Here is a 27944-nt window from a genome sequence, read left to right as displayed (position 1 = left end):
CCCCTTGGGAGATACAAGATTTTACTGAGCTTTTGTGTATGTGTATGTGTCGGGAGGGAGTGTAATTATTCAGAGCTTGAAGTAGTATATCAGGAAAAATAAAACTCAAAATAATTTCCCCTTGAAAATGGGGAAGTAAGAAGTCAGTATAAGAGATTAATTTATAACCATTTGGTGGGTTTAGTGTGTGATTTTACCCTCTAAAAATTAGTATATGTGCTGCCGAAGCGAGCACATACCCTCTAAAAATTAGAGGTTATTCTAAATGTGCCTCTTCAAGAGATTACTTCCCTCGTCTGATTTCAGTGTTGGTGATTACAATTTCTGTGATGGCTGTGTTTTTCTAAAACATTCACGGAAATTTTGGTAGAAGGTAACTGTGTTTGTTGTTCTCAATATGTATGAGAACTGAAGATTACTACCACCAGCTATTTTTAGAATCAGTTAAAAATAGTAGATAAAAGGATATGAATGATTTATCAGAGAAATGAAATGTTCAACGTTCTAAATGTGTATATTTTTGGAAGAGAGACATGAGAGTCTGGGTAAATACTCTCTCCTGGTCATTGACTGTGCGGTGATGCGTGCTGAGTGAGCATAGAGAGAAGATGGCAGCAGAATGGCCACACATGCTTGCTCTCTGCCTTCCGGGGCGGGGCAGCACTCACTGGTCATGCCTTGGTCTTTTCTGTCTTTACTGCACAGGGTGTACCAATTGCATCAACAGCTAAATATTATAAGATGAAGGGCACTTGGTTCAAATCAGAACACAGTCTTTATCAAGTTTGAGTAATATTTAAGATCATTCCCGAACATTGGTATTGTTGGCCCTGTCTTCAGTTACGTAGGATTATTATGTAGTGGGAACGAGTTCTGCTGTGTGTCCCTGTCTGCCTCCGTCTGAACGTCTACTCGGCAGAACTTCTGGTGTGGTTTGATGTCTTCAAAACAAAATGTTTCAAAAGGATAGGTGAATTCGCACTTAGCACTTTATCACACAGTTAGGTTTTTATGAGTACGGGCAAATCTGTTCACTGACATGTTCATGCAGCATGTTTCCTGACACGCTACTCTGTTTCAAGCACTATTTTGGGTTAAGAGAAGACTGAGGTGAACAACTCCAACGAGCTTCATATGCGCACAGTGCTTGTATTTCAGTTAGAGAGACAAAGAGTAAATAATGAAAAATACCAACACATGATAGGTGCTATGGAGAGGATTAAAAATTGGTTTATGCGATGACTTCCTGGTGAAATGTTTAGGAAACTCAGAGAGGATGGAAATATGGATCTCGTCAGACATGAGGCAGTGAGGTATGTATATGGTGTTTGTGGGTTCAATAGTGTCTTAGTATTGTGTTTCTAGGAGAAATTCTGTTTGCTTTGTGATGGCGAGTGAATGAAACCGTGTAGAGTCTGAGGTGGTCAGTGAAGGTCTTTGAGGAGGAGACATTTAAGGAGGAATTACAACACAAAGGAGCTGTCGAAAAAGAACAAAGGAAGAGCATTTCAGTCTGAAGCAGTAGCTCAAGGAAAAGCTCAAAGATAGAAACAAGCTGGGTGAATTCATGGAGCCTGGTGTGGCTGGAATACATGGGCATGAGATGATGCTGGAGAGCGAGGCGAGGCAGAGCTGGATCAGGCAGGGATTCGTCAGCTCTCAGGTAAGGTGTGTGGATGGGAAACCATTGGAAGGTTTTAGTCAGGAGAGTAACTCGATCTGATTTACGTGTTCCGAAATATCACTCCGGCTGCGGGGTGGGGAGGGGATTATCTGGGAGGAGGGAGGGGAAGCAGCAAAGCCAGTTAGGATGCTTTTGTTGTAGTCCGGGTAAAATATCACAGAAGTTTGGATAGTAGTAGTGTGATAGCAACGAGATAAAGAATCGTGGATTTTTAAAGGGATATTTGTGAGTGTTGAGACTTCTGGAGTGAGTAATAAGAGAGATCAAGGGGGCGCCTGGGTGGCGCAGTCGGTTAAGCGTCCGACTTCAGCCAGGTCACGATCTTGCGGTCCGGAGTTCTAGCCCCGCGTCAGGCTCTGGGCTTATGGCTCAGAGCCTGGAGCCTGTTTCCGATTCTGTGTCTCCCTCTCTCTCTGCCCCTCCCCCGTTCATGCTCTGTCTCTCTTTGTCCCAAAAATAAATAAACGTTGAAAAAAAAAAATTAAAAAAAAAAAAAAAAGAGAGATCAAGGATAACTTCTCAATTTTTGCTTTGAGCGATTGAATTGTCGGTTATGGAATTTATTGCGATGAAGAAGACTGATAGACAAAGTTGTGGGGAGATCGAGAGTTTATTTTTGCCATGATAGATATGAGATGCTTATTTGATACCAAATGGACATGTCAAGTAGACAGTTAGATGTAAGGATCCAGAATTCTAGGGAGAGTTACAGATCTGGGAGCCATAACATGTGGCTGGCATATTTACAATGAAAACCATGGCCCGGAAGAAATCACCTGTGGAAAATGTGTAGCTAGAGCAGAACTTTTGGATCTTTCAGTGTTTAGAGGTGAAGCGGAAGAGGGGGAAATGTAAAGGACACTGAGAAGCAGTAGCCAAAGCCAAAGAAGGAAAACCAGGCAAGTCTGATAACCAGATGAAGGTATTTCAAGAAAGGGGTAAAGTCAATTGTATTGAAGGGAAATGGCCACTAGATTGGGCTCATAGAGTTAGTTGGTGGCTCTAACAGGGTTCGCCACACTCAAATGGAGGAGGGACTGGAATGGGTTGAGGAAAGAATGGGCAGTGAGGAAGCAGAGATGGTGAATTAATCAATACTTGGAAGAAATTTTGCTGTGAAGGGGAACAGAGATATCAGGTACTTGCTGAAGAGAAAGGTAGGACTTTTTAAGGTAAGAGATACTACTCCATTACTGGTTATGCTTTTTCTAAGTATAGGTTAATTTCCTTAGATTTCCCCATTCATTTATGTGTTCATTCATTATTTGACAAGTGCTTCTGAACACGTGTGGTGTACAAGACACTACTGAACACGGGGGATGACACATAGAGGGTGCTGTCCTAAAATGCACATTCTGATTACAGGGAGACAGATACATAGACTATTACAGGGTGATACGGCTGTGCTGCAAGAGAGAGAAGGTGTGGTTCTTTAGAAGTACAGAGTAGGAGCACCTACCAGTCTTGTGGGGCAAGGAAGGCTTCCCAGAAGAAGTGATTTCTAAGCTTAGACCTAAAGTATGTTAGCACATGAAAGGGGTGGAAGTGAGAAGAGCCCTTCAGGCAATGGTAACAGCATATTCAAGCCAGAAGGTGGGGCCGAACGTGGCACATTCTTGGAAACGGATGTTCAGTGAGACTGAGTATTACAGTTTGAAGAAGAATATGAAGAGATGAAGCTATAGAGGGTCACGTAAATATACAGGGGTTTGAATTTTTTCCTAAGACCAGAAAGAAGCAATTGAAGGGTTGTGAGTAGAGACGTAATCAGAACTGGGTTTAGAAATCACCTAGACTGCAGTGTGGGGTGTGGTCTTGAGGGAGTGAATGTGGAGACGGAAAGGCCAATTGAAGTCAGTTAGGGTGGTCCAGCCGAGGGATAATGGCATCCCGATCGAGGAGGTGCCAGTGAGGATGGAGAAAAATAGGTATCAAGAGATATCTAATCGGTACAATTTTCAGGACTTTAAATCTTTAAAATTTTCTTATTTTTAGCTTTATTGAGGTAAGCATTAGGGCTTTTTGAATGACTGGGTATGGGAAAGTGAGGAGAGGGAAGTATCAAAGGTGACTCAGGCTTGTTCTTAGGCAGAGGAGTGGATGATGGAACCAGTCACTGAAAAAAAAATGCAGAGCAACTTTGCTGGGGGAGGGGGTTCGTTAGAGATGATGACTCCCTTCTGGCAATGTTGAGTTTGAAGGGTCCGGGAATAACTAAGTGGGGATACCCAGAAGAAAATGGGATATATAAACACGGAACTCAGGAGAAGCAGACACTTGGGCTGAAGATAAAGTTTCGGAAGGTCATTAGTATGTAAGTAGTAATTTGTTCTTATGGAGTAGATGAAAATACCTAGAAAAAGAGAAGGCAGGATATTACAGAGATAGAAAAAAAGCAAAAGAAGCTTATAACAGAGTCTGGGAAGGTGTGCCCCTAGAAGTAGGAAGAAAACCAGGCAAGTGACATGGAAGCCAACGAAGAAGAATGTTCCAAGATGGAAAGGGTAGTAAACAGCATCAGAAGGTTCAAGGTATCCAGTTCTGAGAAGTATCCACAGGGTTTAGCAATGGGAATATTACAGGTAGCCTTGCTGAGAATTAACTGGAATGGTTGGGGTAGAAGCCAGCTTTTAGTGACTTGAGAAGTGAGTGGTAGGTAAGGATATGAGGACAGCCAGTGTAGATCATATTTTCAAAAAGTTTGGGTTTAAAGCGGGGGAGAGACATCGGGTGGTAAGCTGGAGCGGCCATGGATCTGACATTTTGGCTGATTTTTAATCATGACAAAAAGAACATGGATTTTGGTATCAGACACATCTGGATTTGACTCTCCTCTACCAGATGTGAGATCTAGAGCACAGTGTATAGGACACAGTGCACTTTCAATAAATGTTTAATGAATGAGTCATTAAAAATCCTTCATCTTTGGGGCACCTGGGGGGCTTAGTCGGTAGAGCATACGACTCTTGATTATGGTTCAGGTCACGATCCCAGGGTCATGGGATCAAGCCCTGCGTCAGGCTCCACGCTGAGTGTAGAGCCTGCTTAAGATTCTCTCTGCCCCTCTTCCCTGCTCATGCGTGCGCGCGCTCTCTCTCTCTCTCTCTCTCTTTCAAAATAAATAAATAAAAAAAATCCTTCATCTTCTGGGAGCTACATTTTTCTCCTTCACCAAATGCCTACCTGACCACTTCATTGGAAGGCTTGAATGAAATGGTGCCGTTGTTCCTTACCGTGAATTCCTACTTATTCTTTGACACGAGTTGTTTCAGTAAACCTTCTGAGCCCCTCCAAGTGTGTCTTAGGATTTATATTGAATTACACTATATTAATATCTCAGAGTTTATTATTTCATTACTATTGTTGCTAGGCCCTTCCCGTTCCCTTGTGTTGGCTCAAGAATAAGTCACCCACATGAATCAGTCCAGTTACAGAGATGTTTCTCAAAGTGAGCTGTGTGGACCCCTTGAATCAGAATCTCAGGGAGGTGGGACACAGAACTCTGAACTTAAACAGTGGCCCTGAATCCTGGGTTCAGTAAGAATCCTAGGTTTGTAATCACAGCACAGATGGCTTGAGTGTGGTCTGGTCAGAGCTCAGGCTCACACGTCGTGATCTTCAGGAGAAAAGCACTCACAGTTTTATGTGGCAGATAAGAGGCAGTAAGGAGTAAGAAATACGTGTTAAAAGAAATGTAGTCATTTCTTTGATCTGTTCATTCCACGGATATTTATTGAGCAACTCAGATGAGTCAGAAGAGGGTGAGAAAGAGGAGAGACAAATAGCACCCCAAGATCTAGGCGTTTTATCTGTACCCTGGGCTCTTCTGCCAGAAATACGAGATTTGCTTACGCAGGAGCCGGGAGCTATGTTCCAGTGAGGCTGGAGACAAAAGCCTCAGTGTGGAAAATCTCAGGTGTTGCACAGGGGTGTGGTTCACTCATGTGGCAACATGAAGTCTCTGGGTGCCACATGTCAAGGCTCAAAGTATAAATCATTTGTTGTATGTCATCTGTTTCCCCAATAAACCCGGTGTTTAAATCTCCACATTGGCTGGGCGAAAAATAGAAAGAGAACCCCACTCCTTTCTCCTCCAGTCATTCAGCTATTCATTCAACAAGCGTTCTCTGGATTCTTTCAACATGTGGGTGTTGCCGGCAAAATGAGGAACAGAGTCAGAACCCTGCTCTCGTGGAGCCAGTAGGCGAATGAGGGGACAGATAGTAATCAAATAATCTCACAGGTAGTAGCTAATATTTTGGCGGGGCGGGGGGGGGGGGAACAGCTTTATTGAGATGTAATGTGGGATGTGAGTCATGTACCATACAACTCCCCCATTTAATATGTATAATCCAGGAGTTTTTAGTATAGTCACAGAGTTGTGCAACCATTACCGTGTTTCATTTTACAACATTTTCGTTACCCTAAAAAGAAACCCCATACCCTTTAGCTGTCATCCCCTAAACCCTCCACCCTCCTTCCCCCCAGACCTAGGCAGCCACGAGTCTTCTCTCTGCTTCTATGGATTTCCTTCCTGGGACATTTCATAGAATATGTGGTCTTTTGTGATTGGCTTCTTTCACTTAGCATAATGATTTCAAGTTTCTTTTATATGATAGCCAATATCTATTTGTGTTAGACTAATCATATTCTACGCCAGGGATTGGCAAACATTTTCCATAAAGGGCCAGGTAGCAAATATTTTAGTCTTTGAGGTCTATATGGTCTCTGTCGCAACTATTCAGCCTTGCCATTTTAGCATGAAAATAGCTACAGGCAGTAGGAAAACAAATGATCCTGTCTGTGTTCCAGTAAAACTTACTTACAAAAACAGGCTGTGGGTCAGATCTGACCTTCAGGTTATAATTTGTTGACCTCTGATTTATGTCAGTCTAAATACTTAATCCTCCTAACAACTCTGGAGGTAAGTACTCATAGCCCCATTTTACAGTTGTGAAGACAGAGGCACACAGATAACACGTGGTGTATAGGGGAACTCAGGTAGTCTGGCTTTAGAGCCAGTGCCCTTAACTTGTCAGTGATTACAAGTTGAGGCAAAGTGCTAAATGGGGCAGGGGTACAAGTATGGCTCTATGAGAGCAAATAACAAAAGGGAGATTTGACTTAGGTTTCCTTCAGGATGAGCCATTGAGCTGTGACCTGAGGTTGACTAGGTGAAGGGAGGCGTGTTGGTACAAAGGGCTGATGAGCAGGAGGGAACGTAGCTCGTAAAAGCCCAGGAAGAAGACAGAATGGCTGGAACCCTGGGTTCTGGGAAAGGAGGAGAGCTGTGTGCTTTGAGGCTGGAGAGATGCCCCGGGGTGGACCACACAGCATCTCTGTGGCTGTGACCAACGTCGCTCCTTAACCTCAGAGGGGAGAGAAACCGTCAAAGTGTGGAAAGGGTAATCCAGTAAGATGGACCAGCTGAAGCAGAGAATGGGTCGAAGGGGTCAGAGCAGACCTGGTTGGCCATGGGAGGAGCAACCATGGAGGATGGCAGATAGGGCAGGAGGGCTGGGGGAGCCAAGGGAGGGGGGTAGGAAGGGAGCGGGTACCAGAGCTACATGGGGGCAGATTTCACCTGGTTTATGGGAGGCAGTCCTTGGAGATAGCGAAGGATGGCGCTGTCAAATCTATGAGATGGAAACTCCAGTGAGGACAGATTTGGGGAGAGGGAGAGAGGAAGAGTGCAATTTTAGTCCTGAGATCCAGAGTTTGATGGGCGAGCACTGTGTTTTCCGTAGGGAGGACACAGGTTCGCCAGGGGAGGAATAGTAAAGTAAAAGAATGCTGTCGATGGTTGCATACTGTATTATGAGTTACATTAGTCAGGAGTTAGCTTTTAAACCCCGCTTTTCTCCTTCAATGGGCGAGATCTCAGTCTCGGTCCTACTTGCCTTACTGGCTTGTTTGTTTGCTTATAGTTGGTTGCAAGAAAATGTGTAGTAAAATGCCCCCCTGCTTTTTTTGTTAGTTAATAGTTTCCCCTTTTATAGGTGAGTAACATCCTTTTCCTGTTTATTCTTCAAATATTTTAGGCTTTTCTTGTCTTGGTTGCGCGTGCCTGTGTATTTTTATTCCCTTAATTTGCTTCTTTATTTATTTGTTTGTTGTCATCTCCATGAACAATAAAAGAGGTGGCCTTGTTATTTTTAGTCCCCTTTCCATCCAGAGCAGCTTGATTAAGATTCTTTGAGATGGCCAAAATGTGTTGCATTATTTTCTGGATGTAGTTATCCTTACCACTTGTGTCCCAGTGAACAGTGAGTTGGGTCTCGTTACAGTACATGCCCTTTTGTTCGAGGCATTTTATTTGTTGAAGAAAGAAATTGTCCAGGTGTTATTAACACAAAGACTAGGGTAACACATAGGCCTAGTAACTGCTGCTGGTAAATTCTTCTTCTCCATGCAGTAAGATAGTTTGATCCTTCATTAATACTTTTTCTTTCTTTCTTTCTTTCTTTCTTTCTTTCTTTCTTTCTTTCTTTCTTTCTTTCTCTTTCTTTCTCTTTCTTTCTTTCTTGCTTTCTTTCTTTCTTTCTCTCTTCCTTCCTTTCTTTCTTTCTTTCTTTTTCTTTCTTTCTAATTTTTTAAATGTTTATTTCTGAGAGAGAAAGAGAGACAGAGACAGAGTGTGAGCAAGGAGGGGCAGAGAGAGAGGGAGATACAGAATGTGAAGCAGGCTCCAGGCTCTGAGCTGTCAGCACAGAGCCCAACACGGGGCTCGAACCCACGAACCGCGAGATCATGACCTGAGCCGAAGACGGACGCTCAACCGACTGAGCCACCCACACGCCCCTAAATCTCTGCTTTTTTAATTGCCAACTTAAAACATGAAGTTGTGTCATGTTCATTCCTTTAATTTACATATGCATGTTCATTCAACAAATACTGACTGACTGCCTTCTACTTGCGAGGTATTCTACAAGCTAGCCGCCCAGTGACCAACCAAACAAATCCTTGCCCTTTTAGAATTTATGTTTTTTTAAAATATTTAATCTATCTAGAAGGATGCACAGGAAATGGTTAATTAATGTTGTCTCTGGGAAAGGAAAATGGGAGGTTTGAGTGAAGTTAAGATTAACTTTTTGAGTCCCGCTTGAAAAATGTTTTATGAGTATTATATGGTACTTTCTAATCACAATAAGAAAAAAAAAAAAACAGTGAAGTATTGTGGAAGACTAGACCCAGAAGAGATTATATCTATTTCTCTCTAGCCAAGGGAGCATTTGAACAGAGTATGTCTCCTTTTAGCAGATGTGGCTTGAAGAATGCCCAGCACGTCTACTGTGCTGAGTGCTGGGGTTGTTATGAATGTGGAGGGACATGGGAGGATTGGCCATTCCAGAGGGTACACGGCATGGGAATGCAGAAAAGAGACTTTTTTTTGAATGAAACTTACCTGGGGAATTGTAGATATTCTAGTTTGCTGGGAAAGCAGGGTACGAGCAAAGAAGTCATGGGAGACGAGTCAGGAAAAAAGCAGATTGGAGCCAAACTGTGAATGACCTAGAGTGTTAGGCTAAGAATTTAGAATTTATTCTCTAAGGAATTGAGGAAGGATCAAGAGATTTTAATGGGGAGAGTGGCAGATCAAAGGAGGGAATCCGGAGCCAAGTGCCATAAACCTGGTAGCAGCAAGCCAATAATAGACGGGGAAGAAGTTCCTGGATAGGAGATTGCAGAGCTTCCTCAGTGAACTCCTGCAGTAGAGAGGACATTCTTGGATGAGCCACACTGTGATAACGCGTGGCTCTGTGTTTAAGTGAAAATGTCCATCAGTGATTCTCATATCTGAGAATTCTCATATTTGAACTCTTACCACAGGGCAGAACTGCTGGAGTCAACATTTTAATTAATTAATCAATTAATCAATTTGGAGTCAACATTTTGGATGAATTCGGGTGCAGCTGGTCTAGTAGCTGTGGTAGTTTTACAAGGAGCTTTACAATGAACTTAAAATCCATACTCTTTCATTATGCTCAACTCTGTTTGTTTTCATGTAAATTCCCTTCCAGCTAAGGATATGTGCTGCCAGCTCACAAAGGGCAGATTGAATAAGAACAAACTCAGGGATTAAATGTATTTTTATGGTAATGACCATCTAGAGGAAACCTTTGCCTCCTAGGTCTTGCTTCTCAAATTCGGTCAGATATTTTCCAAGAATGATAAGGATATCTGTGTGGGCCTGAGTAAAATTCACTGACTGCGTTTTCCTACCTTATACATATTTCTTCTTTGCCTTAAAAATCAGGATGGAGAACTTCTCATTCTCCATTCTCTCTTGGCATTTTACAGAGAAAATCCATCATTACAATAGATTTTCTTATTCTCTTTAATTCTTTCCCTTTTTTATCCCTAACATTGGCTGATTCTATTCTTCTACATGCCGTTTTGAGAAGAGTCTTATTATTTTATTAGAAAGTTCTCCCCAGAAATTACAAAATAAAATCCAGCAGCTTAAAAAAAAAAAAAACTCACTCAAATTAAGTTGCTTTAAAGCAGTTGGTTCTCAATTATTTTTTCCCCAATGGGTCAGCCTTTGAAAAGAACAAATGACTAGTTATCCTGCCATAGGGTGAGTTATTTGGCTCTGGTTCCTGCTGAATTAATACCGCTTTTCAGGGATAAGGCAGTAAGAAAATGTGAGAAAAGTGTGTCAAGGGATAAATAAAATGGCATGTACTAAACCATTTAATTCAGCCATTACAAAGGTGTTTAATTGTCCTCGGGACATCTTTGTTTGCTGTTAAGCAAAGGGTCCTTGTTGCATTTGAAGGGTTCTGATTTCTAGGATGACGAGGTGTTCTGTAAATTTGGACAATGAGTTAGTTAAAAGCCATGAAGTTTCTTTTCTAAATCCTTTTCTGAAGATCTCATTTGTGCTCCGTTTCCTTTGCTAACTGGAGAGGACCGGTGGGGATTTGTTCTGACTGCTTCTCTTATTGTTTCCCCCCAGGTTTCTATTAGATTTTATCAAATTAGGACAGGAATAACTTAGGGTTTTCATTGGAAACATTTTGATTATTTTCAGTTTATGCCCCTTTCGGGATATATGTCAGTCCAACCTCGGATTAGATGAAGTGCTCCCAATTTGAATGATACAGTTAGAGCCGTGGTTTCCCCGCCTCTTTTCTCAGCCTAGGAAAATTCATTCCTCAGTTCGCTTAGTACCAAGACCCTTTTTGTCCAATATCACACGCAAATGAAATGACCCTCTTCTATTACCTGGAAGGAGTTGGGAATGACTGAGGTTTCCAGGTGGATGTGGAACACTAAAACTCTTCGGGAACATCAAGTTCTTTCTGCACTCAGTTTTGTGCCAGAGGTTTACCCCTTCCAAGATTATTTTATCTGCCTTCCAGAAATGTCCTCGTCCTTCTCCGCCATGTAACTCTCCTGAAGGAAGTGCGGACTCTTATCTCCTGCACCTACCAGCGTGCCTGATTAGTTTCTTTTTCACACTTTATCACCTAGAAAGAAAGATCTTTCTTGGTCCCTTAAGGACAGGAAGAGAGTCATCTTTGGTTTTTTTGTTTGTTTTGGTTTTGAATTGGATTTCTGCTTTATTGTTATAATAATGGATAGGTCCCTCCCCGCTTTTATCCGTGACCTTGATTAATGTGCACTGTGTGCAGGTAACTTGATCCTGGAATCATAAAAAGCTGTTCTCTAGTTTTTTTCTGTTGAGCAAAATTAGCCTCCAATACAATTTTTGTTTGAATGTTTAATGTTCAAACATATGTTTAGAAATTTTTTATATGTTTAAAAATATAGTCCTAGCATCTACTGATACTCTTTAATATATGTTTAAGTGTTTAATGTCTATGTTTAAAAATATTGTTGTATCATCTACTTATACTAGGAGAAAAAGCAATGAAAACGTATCAAAGACTCTAGAAGATTGCATAACATTTTGAATTATAGGACAAAATTGTGGTTCTTTGTAATTCTTTTGCTAAGTGAAATTTATATGAAACAACTCTCAAAAGCCTAAACTATCCACTTGGCTTGCCAGGACTCAGTTCATTTCAGCTAACAATTACTAAGCACCCTGTACTTTGTAAATCACTGGGCTATACCTAATTTAAGTTGGTAATACAGAAAAATGAAATGGATTAAAAAAGATAAGAAAAAAATCCAGCCAGGCTAAGTGCATCTTTAATCTCTAATCAGCCGTGCTTATAAACGCCTGAAGATACATTTACTCAGATTCTCTTCACTTCCTCAACCTGAACTCTCATCAGATTAAAATTTTTTCTTAATTCTTTTATTAAAAATTTTTTTATGTTTATTTATTTTTGAGAGAGAGAGAGTGTGAGCCAGGAGGGACAGAGAGAGAGGGAGACACAGAATCTGAAGCAGGCTCTAGGCTCTGAGCTGCAAGAGGGGCACAGAGCCCGTCATGGGGCTTGAACTCACGAACCAAGAGATCATGACCTAAGCCAAAGTCAGATGCTTAACCGACTGAGCCACCCAGGGGCCCCTAGATTAAAATATTTTTAGGAATTCTAATTAGATGTCATGTCAACAGTTTCAGTCTGATATAACTGTGGTGGCTAGAGATTAATTAAGCAGAGTGGAAGGAGTCAAAGAAAAACAGTGTATTAGAAGATAGATCAGGTAATTGTTTAGAAAAGGAATATAAACGCATAATGGTACATTTGACCTTGTCAATATAGTAAATCAAATATAACAGTAAAATGATTAGAAAACTTATTTTTTATTCATTTAAATTTAATTATGATTTAGTTTTATTAATTAATTTTAATCAGTTTAATATCACTAATTAAGTTATTGTTATATTATTATTCTTTTAGCAAATGTTTTCTTTAGAGTCCTTCTGGGCCAGGTTCCTCTAGGCACCTGGAATAGGTCACAGACAAAAACATCTTTGTCTATGTGGTGCTTTGCTTCTGGTGGGAGAAGAGCAAGACGTTAAACAATAAACATACTACATATGTAACTTAGGTAGGATGTTTAAAGGTGGTAAGTGCTAGAAAAAACAGAGCAAACAAAGGGAAGCAGGACTGGAGGTGTTACAGCCTCAAATAGGATGGGAAGTAGGCTTGCGGGGATATGTGTAGTAAGAGCACTCCTGGAAGAAAGGACGGTTAGGGCGAAGCCCTAATGTAGGATCGTTTCTAGGGAGTTCGAGAAAAACGGGGAGGCCGAGAGAGTCTGGAGTGGAATGAGCAAGAGGGGCGCCTGGGTGGCTCAGTCGGTTAAGCGTCCGACTTCGACCCAGGTCATGATCTCACAGTTTGTGAGTTCAAGCCACACATCGGGCTCTGTGCTGACAGCTTGGAGCCTGGAGCCCGCTTCGGATTCTGTGTCTCAGGCTCACACTCTGTCTCTGTCAAAAAGAAATAAACTTAAAAAAAAATTTTTTTTTTTTTTAAAAAAGGGATGAGCAGAGGGGGTGGGGGTCAGCCTTGCGGCCATCTTCAAAAAAAAAAATTTTTTTTTTAATGTTTATTTATTTTTGAGAGTAAGAGAGACAGAGCGTGAGTAGAGGAGGGGCAGAGAGAGAGGGAGATATAGCATCTGAAGTAGGATCCAGGCTCTGAGCTGTCAGCACACAGCCCGATGCGGGGCTGGAACTCACAGAGTGTGAGATCATGACCTGAGCCGAAGTCAGATGCTTTACCGACTGAGCCGCCCAGGCACCCCATCTTTTTTTTTTTAAGTTTATTTATTTATTTTGAGAGAGAGAGAGAGCGAGCGAGCAGGGGAGGGTCAGAGAGAGAGAGGGAGAGGGAGAGAATCCCAAGTAGGCTCCATGCTGCCAGTGGGGCTTGAACTCATGAACTGTGAGACCATGACCTGAGCTTAAATCAAGAGTTGGATGCTGGACTGACTGAGCCACCCAGGCGCCCCAAGCCTTGCATCCATCTTCAGGAGTGAAGTGAGAAGCCCTTAAGGATTGTGAGCAAAGGAGTGTGAGTTAACATTTTAGTAGCACCACTCTGGCTGCTGCGTTGAGAATGGTACTTAGAGGGCAAGGCTGGAAGGAGGGAGACCTGCTAGGGATTTAGTGCAGGCTTCCAGGTAGAGGTGGTGAGAACGGTAATATCCTGAATACATTCTGAAGGGAGACCAAAGAGGATTCTCCGAGGCATTGGATATGAAGTGTGAGAGAAAGAGAGAAGCCGACTTGTGATGGAGGAGGAAAACCAAGAGTGTAGGGTCCAGAAAGGTGAAGGCTGAGAATCGACCGTTGGTTCTACTGGAAGGTGGTTATTGATGACCTGAATTCATGGTGCCCTTGATGAGGGAGCAGTTTTGGAGGAATGGCCGTGGTCTGATTGGTGTGGGTTCGGTTAAGAGAGAATGAGGAGGAGGGGACCTGGAGAACACAGGCGACTCTGTCTGAAGAGTTTTGTCATGAAGGGCGGCAGATAAGTAAAGCAGTAGTTTGTGGGAACTGGGGTCAGAGAGGTTTGGTTTTGTTTTTGTGGTGAATTAACAGCCTGGATCTACACTGATGGGAATGGTCTAAGGGAGAGGGGGAGAAGGGGATGATACAGGAGAGAAAGGAGGCAATGTCCTCGAGCAGGCATAAAGGGATGGGATCTGGGGAACGAGTGAAGGGATCAGCTTTAGGTCTGAAAAGGCCAGGGCATGGCGTGCTAACAGGCTGGAGGCAGGGACATTTTGATAGGTGGATTGGACAGGAAATGAATGTGCTCTGGGAGCAGGGTCTCAGCTGAAGAGTGAGGATGGGAGAGGAGGTGTTGGAAGTTCAAGGAAGAGATGCCCTACTTGGGTGTCACGGTGAGACCAGTCAGCACAGGGACAGATCTTCTTCCAGCCACATTCAGTAGGATGAGTGTTGGTACGAGTGAGCGGAGTGTAGTGATAAAGAGCCAGGAACACACAAGAAGGCACAAGGAGGTGTTTGTAAGAAGTGATCATGGAATTGAAAATCGAAAAGGATGAAAGGTAGGATATCAGTGGGAGCGAGGGACAGTGAAAAGCTGGCAGAATCAATGGCGCTAGAATGAACTGAAAAGATAAGGGCTGTTGTTCGGAAATGAGATGCCTGAAATTGAGACCTCCAGGAGTTGCAGTTATTAGTAATGATGAGGTCTGGGGTATGACCATGACAGCGAGTGGTTGAAGCAGAGCAGAAGACAAGTTTATTGCAGAAGAAGAACGGAAGAAATGGAGAGGGCAGGAGCTTCCTCAGTTGTATGCTGAAATTACCAACAATGAGAAATTGTGTTGGAGAGAGGACAGCGGGGAAGGAATTAAATGAGGAATGGCGAGGAATGACAGAGGTCAGTAGATGACTGTGGCAGTGGAGATGGTCTGATGACATGAGAGTCAAGACTGGAGCACTTTGGGGACAGAGAGAGTGGAGAATGATCTGGAAGTGAGGAGCAAGGACCCCGTGGTGCAAGGGGTATAAGAGAGAGCAGAGCCAGCACTTGAGGGGGTCAGATTTCAGCAAGAGCAGAGAGAAGACACCTGTCAGAGAGGGTTTGGACACTGGCGACTTTGCTGACGGTGTTCTACAGGTTCATCACCAGTGGAAGGGCCTCCCGAGTTAAGAAGAGGTGGGTGATGAGAAAAACTGGGGCGTGTGCAGAGTCTTAAGGACATCAGAGTGAGAGAATGGAAGGGAACCTGACAGCCTGGAGAGAGTGTGCAATATGTGTGTGTGTGTGTGTGTGTGTGTGTGTGTGTGTGTGTGTGTGTGTGCTGTTGGACATAGCAGAAAAAGAGGCATACTGGGATGAGAGCTGGTGACCTCGAGGTAGATGGTGGTGTCAGGGCTGTGAACATCAGGCCCAGGGAGGAGTGAGTGCCTGGGCTGACACTTGTCCCTGTCCAGCCGGGCGAGGACATCTGGGGAAATGGAAACTCAGTCCTGGTGTGCAGGGCTAACCCTTGAGTGCGGAGTTGACATGTCCGCAGGAGCTGAGGGGGTAGAAGGCTAGTGGGGAGCTTGGAGTTGGTGTAGGGCCCGCCCCTGCCCCTGTGAGGAGAGGAAGACGTACCCTGAGTGTTTCAGATCTTGCCCTTGACTCCTGTCCTGCTAATAAAAGTGGGCACTTCTCAAGTGAATCCTTAACAGTCTCTGGAGGTGAGTGCTTATTACCTTATTCCCAAAGGAAATTACTGGTGTCACACAGCCGCTTAGTAACAGAGGCAGGACTTGAGCCCAGGTGTCTCTGACTCTAACTGCAGCTCATTTACAGTTAATTCAGTGGCTATATATCCTCCATGATAAATACTCTAAGTGTCGAGACTAAACTGCTCATGACTTTATGAACCTTTTATTTATTTGTTTGTTTGTTTGCTACATTTATTTTTGTTTGGTTTAAGAGAGAGAGAGAGGGAGAGAGAGACCCAAGCAGGCTTCACACTGTCAGTGTAGAGCCTGATGCAGGCTCGAACTCATGGACAGTGAGATCATGTCCTGAGCTGAAACCCAGAGTTAGACGCTTAACCAACTGAGGCACCCAGGCACCCTTATTTATTTATTTATTTATTTATTTATTTATTTATTTATAAAGGATTCTTTTTTTTTTTTTTAATGTTTGTTTATTTTTGAGAGAGACAGAGACAGAATGTGAGCGGGTTAGGGGCAGAGAGAGAGGGAGACACAGAGTCCGAAGCAGGCTCCAGGCTCTGAGCTGTCAGCACAGAGCCTGGTGCGGGGCTCGAACCCACGAGCTGTGAGATCATGGCCTGAGTCGAAGTCAGACACTCAACTGACTGAGCCACCCAGGCGCCCCTGTTTATTTATTTATTTAAAAAAATGTTTATTTATTTTGAGAGAGAGAGAGAGAGAGAGAGAGAGAGAGAATCCTAAGCAGTCTCCACTGTCAGCACAGAGCCTGACGCGGGGCTGGATCCCACAACCATGAGATCATGACCGGAGCCGAAATCAAGAGACTGGGCCACCCAGGCACCTCCTTCTTTTTCTTTTTTCTTTTTTTCTTGAATGGGGTTTGTCTTTAAATACGTATGGCTTTGGCTTAGACTGAGAGTGCCTTTGGGTTGGGAAGTCTCTCTCCTCACAATTCCTTGTACAACACTGTCAAGGCCATGTGAGGACTTAATTCTTTTGTCAGTAAAAAGTATTAAAAATCATTGTTTCTTGTCAGCTAACCTGCGGTGATAAAAATATATATATATTATCAACATGCTATTTCCAAACCACTTCTTGAGCAAACATCCGAAAGTTAGACCAAGTCCTAGAAAGCTGGTAAAACTGTGGAATACACACACATCCCCAGAGGGATAGACCTTTGAGGTTTTGATAAGTTTAAAAGGGTTTCTGAGGCTTCTCATTTTATAACTGCCGTTGTCTCTTTTCAATAGCTGAGCAGGAAGACACTCAGAAGAAAACCTTCACCTGCTGGATAAACTCACAGTTGGCAAAGGTGAGAATAAAAAGAACAAATAAAGCTATAAATATATTTAAATTACTTCTCCTACTCCCTCCTTTTGGGTCCCCCAAATGGTACTGGGGAGGTGTCAAAAAGGTTGAAAGAATGTGCTGAAGTCACCGTGATCTTGTTTAGATGTATTTGTCATTCTTTCCCAACACAAAAAGGAGACACTTTTGCTAAGGATATGGGAGATAAGGGAAAGCAGCAACGTCTCTTTTATCAAATGTAATAATAATAGTAATTATGATTCATACCTATGTATGGAGGGTTATGTGTTAAACAGTGTCCTAAGCTCGGTAAATATAATGAATTTGCATCACATTTACATGACTTTACAGCATCCTCATGAGACTGTTATTCCTGTTTAAAGAACAAGGAAACTAAGGAAAAAGAAGTTCTGTGACTTGCCTAATGTTGCACTGTCACACCGCTTATAAGTGATAGTGCTGGGATACAAACCCAGCAGTGTGGACCCAGAGGCCTTTTTTTCTTATTTTTAAAAAATGTTTATTTATTTATTTTGAGGGGGGAGGGGCAGAGAGAGAGGGAGACAGAATCCCAAGCAGGCTGTGTGCTGTTAGCACAGAGCCCACTGAGGGGCTCGAACTCATGAACTGTGAGATCATGACGTGAGCTGAGATCAAGAGTTGGATGCTTAACTGACTGAGCCAGCCAGGCGCCCCAAGGCCTTGTTAATCACTGTGCCATCCTGCCTCTCGGTGATGCCAAGTGCCCGGAATAACCTAGATATAAAATGAATAAGCCTCTTCTCACAGGCTCCCCATCCCTGCACGATGCAATTCTGAAAAGGGTAAGTTCATAAACAGATTACTCCATAAACGTAATCTACTCCCCAAATGGGTCACTATTGGCGTTTTTGAATGTCTTTAATGCCGCCTCTATGCGCAGGTTTTCAGCTCTCAGCGAAGGTACCGGAGTGTGGTGCTACTGGAAATTTGCCATGAGATAAATTAAATTCACTACTTTTCTTACCGTGCTTTGACATAGAACTTTGTGTGTTCTCTCTCATTCTGTTACTTAAAAATCACTACCGAATTTGAGCTTTTGTGAAAACACAAAGCGCATTTATTGATGAGAATCCTAAAGGTATTATGTTTTTGGACCAAAGTTTGAATGAATGTTTTTCTTGTGACCTTTTGTAGCACACTCCTCCCTCGGTTGTGTCAGACCTATTTGCGGACATTAAAAAGGGGCATGTCCTCCTGGACCTGCTAGAAGTACTCTCAGGACAACAGTTGGTGAGCTTTTTAAGTGACATTAAAAGCCGTTTATTGATTAAAATTTTTTTTTTCATATTTCTAAGTGATATATTTTGCTTGAATTTCATAGCCTCGAGACAAAGGATCTAATACCTTTCAGTGTAGAATCAATATAGAACACGCCCTGACATTCCTAAAAAACCGATCAGTGAGTATGAATTTCATCGGAAGATTCACAGGAGAAATTGATGCAATGAAATATTTTCTCCTTTGAACCCGTGTTTCTTCTTTTCCAGATCAAGCTAATAAATATTCATGTCACTGATATTATAGACGGAAACCCGTCCATCATTCTTGGCCTAATTTGGACAATTATACTGCACTTTCATGTAAGTAGTGTGGTGGTGTGGAAGTTATTTCTGTTCTGATTACTGCAGAATGAAATAAGTGTTATGCAAGAAGATTCAGTCCTGAGTTTCTTCCAGAAAAAGGACACTCTAACCCTTGACGGGTGGACCTTTGCCACTGATGTTATTTTGCAGTTGCAAATTGAATGCCGAATTATGGTATCTTGAATGATCTGCAGTGTCAGCACCACTGTCACTAGAACCTGCCGTGATCAAATTTTGTGTATTATTGTTTACTTACTTTGGCAGAAGAGAGGAAGCTTCCGGAGTCAATTTGTGAGAACCAACCCACTAAACTTTGTAGAATCTCCTAGTTTCGAGGACCCTTGTTCAATCTAGTAATCCCACAGCATTTCGCCCTGTCCCCAGACTGACTCCTTGATGAATTTCACTCCACAAATAATTTAAACACCTATTACGTTCTAGCTTTTGTGCCAGGACACCAAGAAAACAACAACAAAGACACTGTTGGTCCTGACCTTCTGATACTTACGATTGATAAATATATTCTTCCAGACCTGGGATTCCGAATTTGTGCAGGTTTTCTGCAGTTACCTAAAAAGTTGCATGTTGTATCTCTCCATAATTACTTTGAAAATAATTTAAATAATGTGGGAAACAAATGTTATTTTATGAAAACCAGAAAATAACATAAGCACTTTGTATAAGATTTAAAACATGTAAGATAAGAACTGTGTATGATTTCTGGATACCTACGTTTGAAGTTGTAGTAAAATAAAATGCGTGAGGATGATGAAAACCAAGTTTAGAATTGTGTTTTTTGCCTCTGGGAGAGGAAGGAAATGGAATCACAGAGGGAAAGACAGAAGGCTTAAACTGTATCAGTGTTTTATTTTTTTAAAAAAAACATGAACCAAATGTGGTAAAATGTTAAAATTTGACAATTCGTAGGTATTTGTTATATTTTTTTTCCTCCATACTTTCCAGGATATTTGAAGTATAATTAAAAATTTTAATACAGGTAATAAAAGGCAAATAGAATCACCTATAATTCTACCACTCTGTGATAACCACTAAATAATTTGCTGTGCAGTCTCCCATGATACATGCAGTAGGAATGAACATATGTATTTGTTTATGTTTGTATGTCCTAAACAGAATGGTCCTCCTATCCAAACTTTTCAACCTGTTCTAATGAACATCTTTCTGAATTTATATGTGTGTTTTAATGGAGGCATGGTGTTCTCTTGTAAAGTGCTTTATCTTATTAATGGACAGGCAGAATGCTCATAGTTTTATGATTATAAGCAATTCCAAAAAGACTACACTCAGGGTAAAATTTTTGCGTACAATCTTCGTTAGTTCCATGGGCCAAATTCTTAGAAGTAAAATTGTTGGGCCTTAAGTTTTGCTTTTTTTGGCTTCGCTTTACCGATGTAAATAAACTTTTGTTGAAGTATAACATACGTAGAGAAAAAGGTAGAGATCTTACCTATAGAGCTGGATGTATTCTTGTAAATTAAATACATCCACGTAACCATCCCCCAAGATATAAATAGAAAACATTGCCTGAATCCCAGAGTTCCCATGTATTTCTCCCAGTCCTTACCCCCCTTCCCTGAAGAAACCACCACTTTGATCTCTATCGCTGTTTAGCTTAGCATCTTTACCTCCATATGAAGAGATTATAACTGAAGTGACTTACATATGCTGTATACTCTTTTGTGTTAGATTTCTTTCACTTAACATCATCTATGAGTTTCAACTTGTTGAAGCGTGCATTGCATCGGTAGGTCTTTCGTTGTTGTTGTTGTTGAGTATAGTTGATGCACAATTAGTTATTTTAGTTTCAGGTGTAGAACTTTGTGGTTTGACAAGTTTATGCATTTTGCTGTGTTCACCACAAGTGTAACTACCGTCCATCTGTCCTGTTACGTCATGGTTATAATATCATTGCCTGGATTTCTTTCTTTTTGCTTGTCGTGTGTGACTGTATCACTGCGTGACTATGCCAGAGCTTACTTACTATTCTACTATTGATGGGCATTTCTCTTGTTGCCAGTTTTCAGCTGTTACGAATAAAGCCGCTAGCCCCATTCTTGTATATTTGCCTTTGGTGGTACAAGCCCTCATTTCTCTCTTATATATATCTAGGAGTGGATTTGCTCGGTCATAAGGCGTGTGATCTTCAGCTTTGGTAGGTAGTGCCAGTGAGTTTTTCAAAATGGTTGCCCTGATTTACCCTGTTACAGAGTTTGAAGATCCCTTCTCCAATCCCTGCAAATACTTGACGTTAAAATTTTTTTATTTTAGCTGTGCTATCGCGTGTAACGATTTATAGAAATTTTACAATATATTCTGGGGGCACCTGGGTGGCTCGGTCGGTTGTGTCTGACTTTGTCCCGGGTCACGATCTCGTAATTCGTGGGTTTGAACCCTGCATCTGGCTCTGTGCTGACAGCTCAGAGCTTGGAGCCTGCTTCAGATTTTCTCTCTCTCTCTCTCTCTCTCTCTGCCCTTCACATGCTCTCGCTCTGTCTCTCAAGAATAAATGCTATATAGGGGCGCCTGGGTGGCGCAGTCGGTTAAGCGTCCGACTTCAGCCAGGTCACGATCTCGCGGTCCGTGAGTTCGAGCCCCGCGTCGGGCTCTGGGCTGATGGCTCGGAGCCTGGAGCCTGTTTCCGATTCTGTGTCTCCCTCTCTCTCTGCCCCTCCCCCGTTCATGCTCTGTCTCTCTCTGTCCCAAAAATAAATAAACGTTGAAAAAAAAAATTAAAAAAAAAAAAAAAAAAAGAATAAATGCTATATATATGTGTGTGTGTGTGTGTGTGTGTGTGTGTGTATCTATATCTATATCTATCTATGTCTGGATGCAATACAAGTCCTTTGTTGAGTGTATATGAATTGCAGATATCTTCTCTGATTTTGTGGCTTGCCTCCTCAATCTTTCAATGAATAGACATTCATGATTTTAATGTAGTTCAACTTTATCAGCTTCCTTTTTTGGTGGCTAGTACATTCTATGTCCTGTAAAGAAATCTTTTCCTTTGCTAACATCTTGGAGATATTCTCTTACACTCTTTTCTTGAATAGTTCTGTCCAATGGGAGTTTCTGCAATGATGGTAATGATCTGTAGCTGCACCGTACAGAACAGTAGCCACTGGTCTCTTGTGGCTATTGAACACTTGAAATGTGGCTAGTATGACTGAGGAACTAAATTTTAAATTTTATTTGTTTAACTTAAATAATAGCCACATGTGGCTAGTGACTATCGTATTGGACAGCACAGTTCTGAAAGCTTAATTGTTTTGCATTTTTACATTTAGAGCTACAATCTTTTGAGAATGAATTTTTTTTTGAGCATGTTAGGTTAAAGCAGTCAAGATAATTTTCTTTGCTGTGGCTGTCCAATTGACCCAACATCATGTATTGAAAAGACCATCATTTTCCTACTGTCCTGTAGTGTCAGTAACTTCAAAAACCAAGTAACCATATATGTGTGGCTCCATTGTCAGATTGTCAGTTCTGTTCCATTGTTTATCCCTGCTGACCAATGCTATAGTATGTCTGTTTCTATAGCTATATAGAAAAGTCTTGATATCTGATAGTGTCCAACTTGTTCTTTGGGATCGTCTTGGTTATTCCTTGCTATTTGCATTTTCATATAATTTTTTAAATTGAGATGTAATTGGCATTTGCCATTGTGTAAGTTTAAGGTACACGGCATGTTGATTTGATATTCATATGAGTTTTATAAATAACCTGTTCATTTACATACAATCTGTTGGAATTTTAATGAGGATTGCATTGAATGTATAAGTTGGAAAAAGTTGGCATTGGTAAAATTTGCATTGTTTAATCTATGAATCCAGTATTTTTATTATTGCTCTGTCCAAAATATTTCATGTTCACTATGATTTCTTATTTGACCTATGGGTTCTCTAACATTCTATCGCTGAATATCCAAATAGTTGGGGATTTTGTTTGTTATACCTTTGTTACTGATTTCTAGCTTAATTTCAGTGTGGTCAGAGAATACCATCTGAATGGTTTCAGTTCTTCAAAACTGCTGAAACTTGTTTTATGGCTCAATTTTCGTAAGTATTTTATATGGATTTGAAAAGAATGTTGATTCTGCCATTTGAGGTACAATGGAGTATGCCAATCAGATCAGGTTTATTAATTGTGTTGGTCACATCTACTGTTACTGGTTGTCTGGAGAATCCATTAATTATTAAGAGAAGTGCACTTCTCTCAATAATACATGTTACTATGTTTGTAGGTTTGTCTTTTAAAGTTTTCCATAGGTGTTATCTTACTGCCTCCAAAAAATCGGAACGAATTTTTGTGTTTACCAGCAACATGGAAAAATCCAGTTTCTCACATTCTCACTAGATGATAACATCACTAGATGTTATCTTTTAAAATTTTTTGCCTGTGTTATAAATGAAGGAACTGTCCCTCCTGCTGTATACATTTTGCTTTCTTAAATGACTAACGAGGTGATTTTTTACATATTTGATGGCAATTTTTTTTTTTCTTTTTTGGGACTCATATATTTGACTATTTTGTTCTGTATGTGTTTTTGTTTCCTACTGGTTTGTAATCAAGGATGCGTTCTAACTGGCCCAGTCTCTTGGAAGGCACTCTAGAGTAGGATCTCAGCTTAGGTCAATTCAGTTGAGAGTGACAGGTGTTGAGCACCCGAGAGGTGCTCTGTAAGCATGTTGGGGGGATGAATAGGGGCTTGCCCTCGGTGGAACGAAATGCCTGAACAAGGGCAGGAGCAACCCAAGTCCACTGAAAGAAGGCCTAAGCGTAGCCCGAGATTCCAAATGCTGTTATTCAAGGATTTGTCCAGTGCTTTTTCCACCATGAGTAGGCTCTCACTGCTACCTGATTCTTTTCAGGTCTTGTTTTGGCTGAAGGTTTAGCCTCAATGCTTTTAACTTATGATTTGTATGTGTCGACTATTATTATGTGTTCCTTAGATTGAAGAGCTTGCCCGGACTCTTTCTTGCAATTACAATCAACCTTCCTTGGACAGTGTGAGTGTGGCTGACTCATCTCCTACCTCAAGTCCTCCAGCCAAGAAATGCTCCAAAGCCCAAGAAAGATGGCAGATGTCTGCAAAGAAGGCTCTTCTCTTGTGGGCTCAGGAGCAATGTGCCCCGTAAGTAGTTTGCTCTGACCACGGGAGACACACAGGGTGACTTTACCCGCTAACACAACCTTACTGACTCCAGGTCTGAAAATAAGGCTGACTGGGTATATAACATTCGTGGGAACACTTCCCTCTCCTAAAAGGAAAATGTTTACTATCCTCCTTTCTTTTGGGGTGAATCTTCCAAATGTAGAGGTTCGTGAACTCAGCCACACTAGGGGCTTTTTAAAAGTCAGGACTACATTTTTCTTGACTGTGTATCCCCAGAAGCTAGCACAATGTAAGTTCCTGGTAGGCGCCCCATAAATGCGTATTGAATGAATAAATGAACAAATGAAGGAAAAAGGAATCAACACATAAAATTATCCCTTGGAACTGTATAGGACTACATTAAAACACCACAGTCCCCATTGTTTAGAAATTTGTAGCTCAGTCAAGGAACAGAAGCCAGAAAATAGGAGTTTTTTTTTGTTTTTTTTTTTTAAGTGGGGATGATGATAGCAAGTTAGTGTCCAGAAATTCTGTTTTATAAAGAAAAAGGTTTGCTCTTGGGAGACATTTACTTCTTCATTTTAAACACTTGCTGGGATGGGATTTAGGAAAAATAAGGAGTTAGGATGCAGAACTCCCCGTGAGATGAGCTGTAGAGTTCAAATGGCCTTTCTTCTCCCATCGTAGCATGGTCTGCATAAATAGAGGCATAACTGTGTCGCTAAGACCTCACAAATGGTGGGCTTCTGAGTAACTTCTTCCCAGTAGTAGGCTAGGATGTTAACTTCTGCCTCTGGCCTTTCTTTTTTTTTTTTTTTTTTTTTTTCAACGTTTATTTATTTTTGGGACAGAGAGAGACAGAGCATGAACGGGCGAGGGGCAGAGAGAGAGGGAGACACAGAATCGGAAACAGGCTCCAGGCTCTGAGCCATAAGCCCAGAGCCCGACGCGGGGCTCGAACTCACGGACTGCGAGATCGTGACCTGGCTGAAGTCGGACGCGTAACCGACTGCGCCACCCAGGCGCCCCAACCTTTCTTTAGTTGTCATGCATCCTCTGTATTTCGTGAAGGACAAAAAGACATACAGATCTTACAAGGTTTTACATACAGCAAGTGGACTTTTTCTTGAATCTTCTAGAGATGGTTTTACTTCCGTTTTCTATATTTTTTAATCCAAAAGAATCCAAAATAAATAATAATAATAATTCTATATTTTTTAATCGAAAATAATAATGTGTGAAGAGCATTATCAAATCATATTCAGACTTGTTTCATTTATCTGTAAATAAATTTCAAGCCACTTGGAAGTCCAAATGTTTTGCCACAGTTTACCTTTTCTCCATGTCTTTCCCTACTTTCCATCTATGAGCTGTGCTAAACTTGTCAAGATGTAGTGAATCCTTCTGAAGTAACTCATCAGGAGTTTATTCTAGTTTGGGCCCTCATTGGTGGCATTTTTAGGGGGCTTGCTTTGATATTCTATGTGTCCCTGGAACTCATCCGAGATCCAGACTATGGGGAGACTATGTTGTAAGAAATGTGTCGTGTTCTCTCGTTTCTGAAGGAGATGAAGTGGGGACCCGGTTTGCAACTTCTAAATGAGCTGAGGTCCTGCCAGTCACTCTGGAGCCCTAACCCGCCCTCTCTAACACCTGGCAGCAGCTTGTTCTCTGTGGGATTGGCATCCACTCGTCAGTGCAGAGCCCATCTCACAGCCTGGGCCTTTATTGAGGGCAGCGCCTGCCAGTCAGCACTTAGCCAGTTCTGATCCCCTCTCTGCCCTGCCCTCGGCCCCAGCCATCCCTTTAGCCAGTTGTGCTTAGTGTTCTGAAGCCCGGAGCCTGCGCTCGAGTCGTGGCTCCCAGCAGTTTCTAACTGGTGACTTCAGCTACTGAATCTCTTTGCGTTGGAGTTTCCTCAATCATAAAACTGTGGACAATACTAACACTTCATAGCGTTATTAGGTATATTATAAAAATTATTTTTTAAGTATTTAGAACAGTTTCTGAACAAAGTGTGGACCACATAAAGATTTGTTAAGCAAGACAAAAATCGCCGAATACCATGTAGTTTTATCACAGTCATAGTTTAGGCGTTTTTTCCTAAGAGGTTCAGGAAAGCCCAGGTCGTCTGAAGTTGACTATTTCTTGAGTGGTTTTTCTCATTTGATTGATACCTTAAATGGGTCCATTGAATTTCCTCATATTTTTTATGACATATTAAAGGAAAAAACAGTTGTCCTGGATTATTTCCCACATAGGCAACTGTGCTCTTAAAGCATCCTCACTGGGGGCGCCTGGGTGGCTCAGTCGGTTAAGCGTCCAACTTCGGCTCAGGTCACGATCTCGCGTTCCGTGAGTTCGACCCCGCATTGGGCTCTGTGCTGCCAGCTCAGAGCCTGGAGCCTGTTTCAGATTCTGTGTCTCCCTCTCTCTGACCCTCCCCTGTTCATGCTCTGTCTCTCCCTGTCTCAAAAATAAATAAAACGTTAAAAAAAAATTTAAAGAAAAAAACATCTTCACTGATCCCTTGTCAAATGCAGAGTTGTGATTGATGGAATGATTTGAAATATATATATTAAGCACATTTATATGCCAGATACCATTTGGGGATGAGTCTACTGTAGGAGACAAGGAGGACAAGGCCCTTGCTTTCCAGGGGCTTGGCCCACAGCAGATGGATCAATGTCATAGCTATAGTTGGCAGTAAAGTCAGGAAGGACTTACGATGAGTGAGAATGTCAAAGGTGGGAGGGTGGCTTTTATCTGAGGTGACCATGGAGCACCTTTCTGAGAAAGAGACCTTTCTGGTCTGGAAAGAGAAGGCTTCAGGTGTATGAAGATCTGGGAGAAAGAGCATCCGCGCAGAGGGATTAAAAGGAGCGTGGAGGTGCCTGGGTGGCGCAGTCAGTTGAGCATCCCACTCTTGTTTTTGGCTCAGGTCATGACCCCAAGGTTGTGGGATCGAGTCTCGTGAGTCCCGTGTTGGGCTCTGTGCTGGGCATTGAGCCTGCTTTATACTCTCTCTCACTCTCTCTCTCTCTCTCTTTCTGTCTTTCTCTCTTCTTCTCTCCCTCTGTCCCTCACCCCCACTTGCACTCTCTCTGTAAAATAAAACTTAAAAAAGAGCACGGTGTTCAGAAAGGAACGAAGCCAGAGTGGCTACAACATTGTAAGAGAGGGAGATACAAGGGTGGAAGTTGTAGGCAGGGGACAAACTATGTTAGGCCTCGTGGGCCAGACTGAGAGATGTTATTCCGATAAGCTATGGCAGGGTTTTGTTTGTGAGAGAGAGAGACATAGAGAGAGAGAGAGAGAGCGAGCATAGGTGGGAGAGGAGCAGAGAGGGAGGGGGAGAGAGAGAGAGAATTTTAAGCATGCCCAACTCAGGGCTGAATGTCATGATGGTGAGATCACAACCCGAGCTGAAATCAAGAGTTGGCTACTTAACCGACTGAGCCACCCAAGGGCCCCGACAGGGTTTTTGTTTTTGAAAAAAAATTTTTTTATTGTAGTAAAACATATAGAACATAAAATTTACCATTTTAACATTTTTAAATATCCAGTTCGGTGGCATTAAGTACATTCATACTGTGATGTAACCATTACCACTATCCATCTCCAGAACTTTTCTCATCTTATGAAACTAAAACTCTCTCCCAGCCTTCCCTCCTGTAGCCAGTGGTCTACTTTTCTTTATCTATGAATTTCATTACTCAAGGTGCCTTACATGAGTGGAATCATATAGGATTTGCTCTTTGGTGACCGGTTTCTTATACTCTGCATAATACCGTCAAGGTTCTTCCATGTTGTAAGATGGGTCAGAACGTCTTTCTTTTTTAGGGCTGAATAATATTCCACTATATCAATACATCACAGTCTGTTCATCCATTCATCTGCGATGACTAGTTTTAAGCAGAGGAGTTATAAGCTACTGACCATTAAAGTGGCACGATGTATCATATAATTTGTTCTAACGAGAAAGAAATTGTTTCCGCTAGTGAAAGGAACTTAATTACACGTAGAAATCTAAAGCCAGTGCTGAACCAACAGATTCCTGAATGAAGAGCATTAAACTTGCGTGGCTGTTGTCACTTGGAGGGC

The 27944-nt window shown here is 41.9% G+C and overlaps 1 protein-coding gene across 1 annotated transcript in view; it reads left to right on the top strand.

Annotated features, from left to right (window-relative positions):
* Positions 1 to 27944, top strand: part of SYNE2 (spectrin repeat containing nuclear envelope protein 2) — a 286324-nt gene that overhangs the window by 9661 nt on the left and 248719 nt on the right. Inside the window, exons 2-6 of the mRNA XM_047079535.1 lie at positions 17024 to 17085; positions 18258 to 18353; positions 18445 to 18522; positions 18611 to 18703; positions 23677 to 23858. Coding sequence (XP_046935491.1) covers positions 17024 to 17085; positions 18258 to 18353; positions 18445 to 18522; positions 18611 to 18703; positions 23677 to 23858 — 511 coding nt within the window. The remainder of the gene's footprint in view (positions 1 to 17023; positions 17086 to 18257; positions 18354 to 18444; positions 18523 to 18610; positions 18704 to 23676; positions 23859 to 27944) is intronic.

The sequence above is a fragment of the Lynx rufus genome, unplaced genomic scaffold (assembly GCF_022079265.1).
Source record: "Lynx rufus isolate CCGP_SWC_20201006 ecotype Redwood Valley unplaced genomic scaffold, mLynRuf1.p SCAF_17, whole genome shotgun sequence".
Classification (NCBI taxonomy): domain Eukaryota; kingdom Metazoa; phylum Chordata; class Mammalia; order Carnivora; family Felidae; genus Lynx; species Lynx rufus.
The sequence above is the reverse complement of the archived record's forward strand: the minus strand, read 5'-3'. Positions and strand labels throughout refer to the sequence as shown.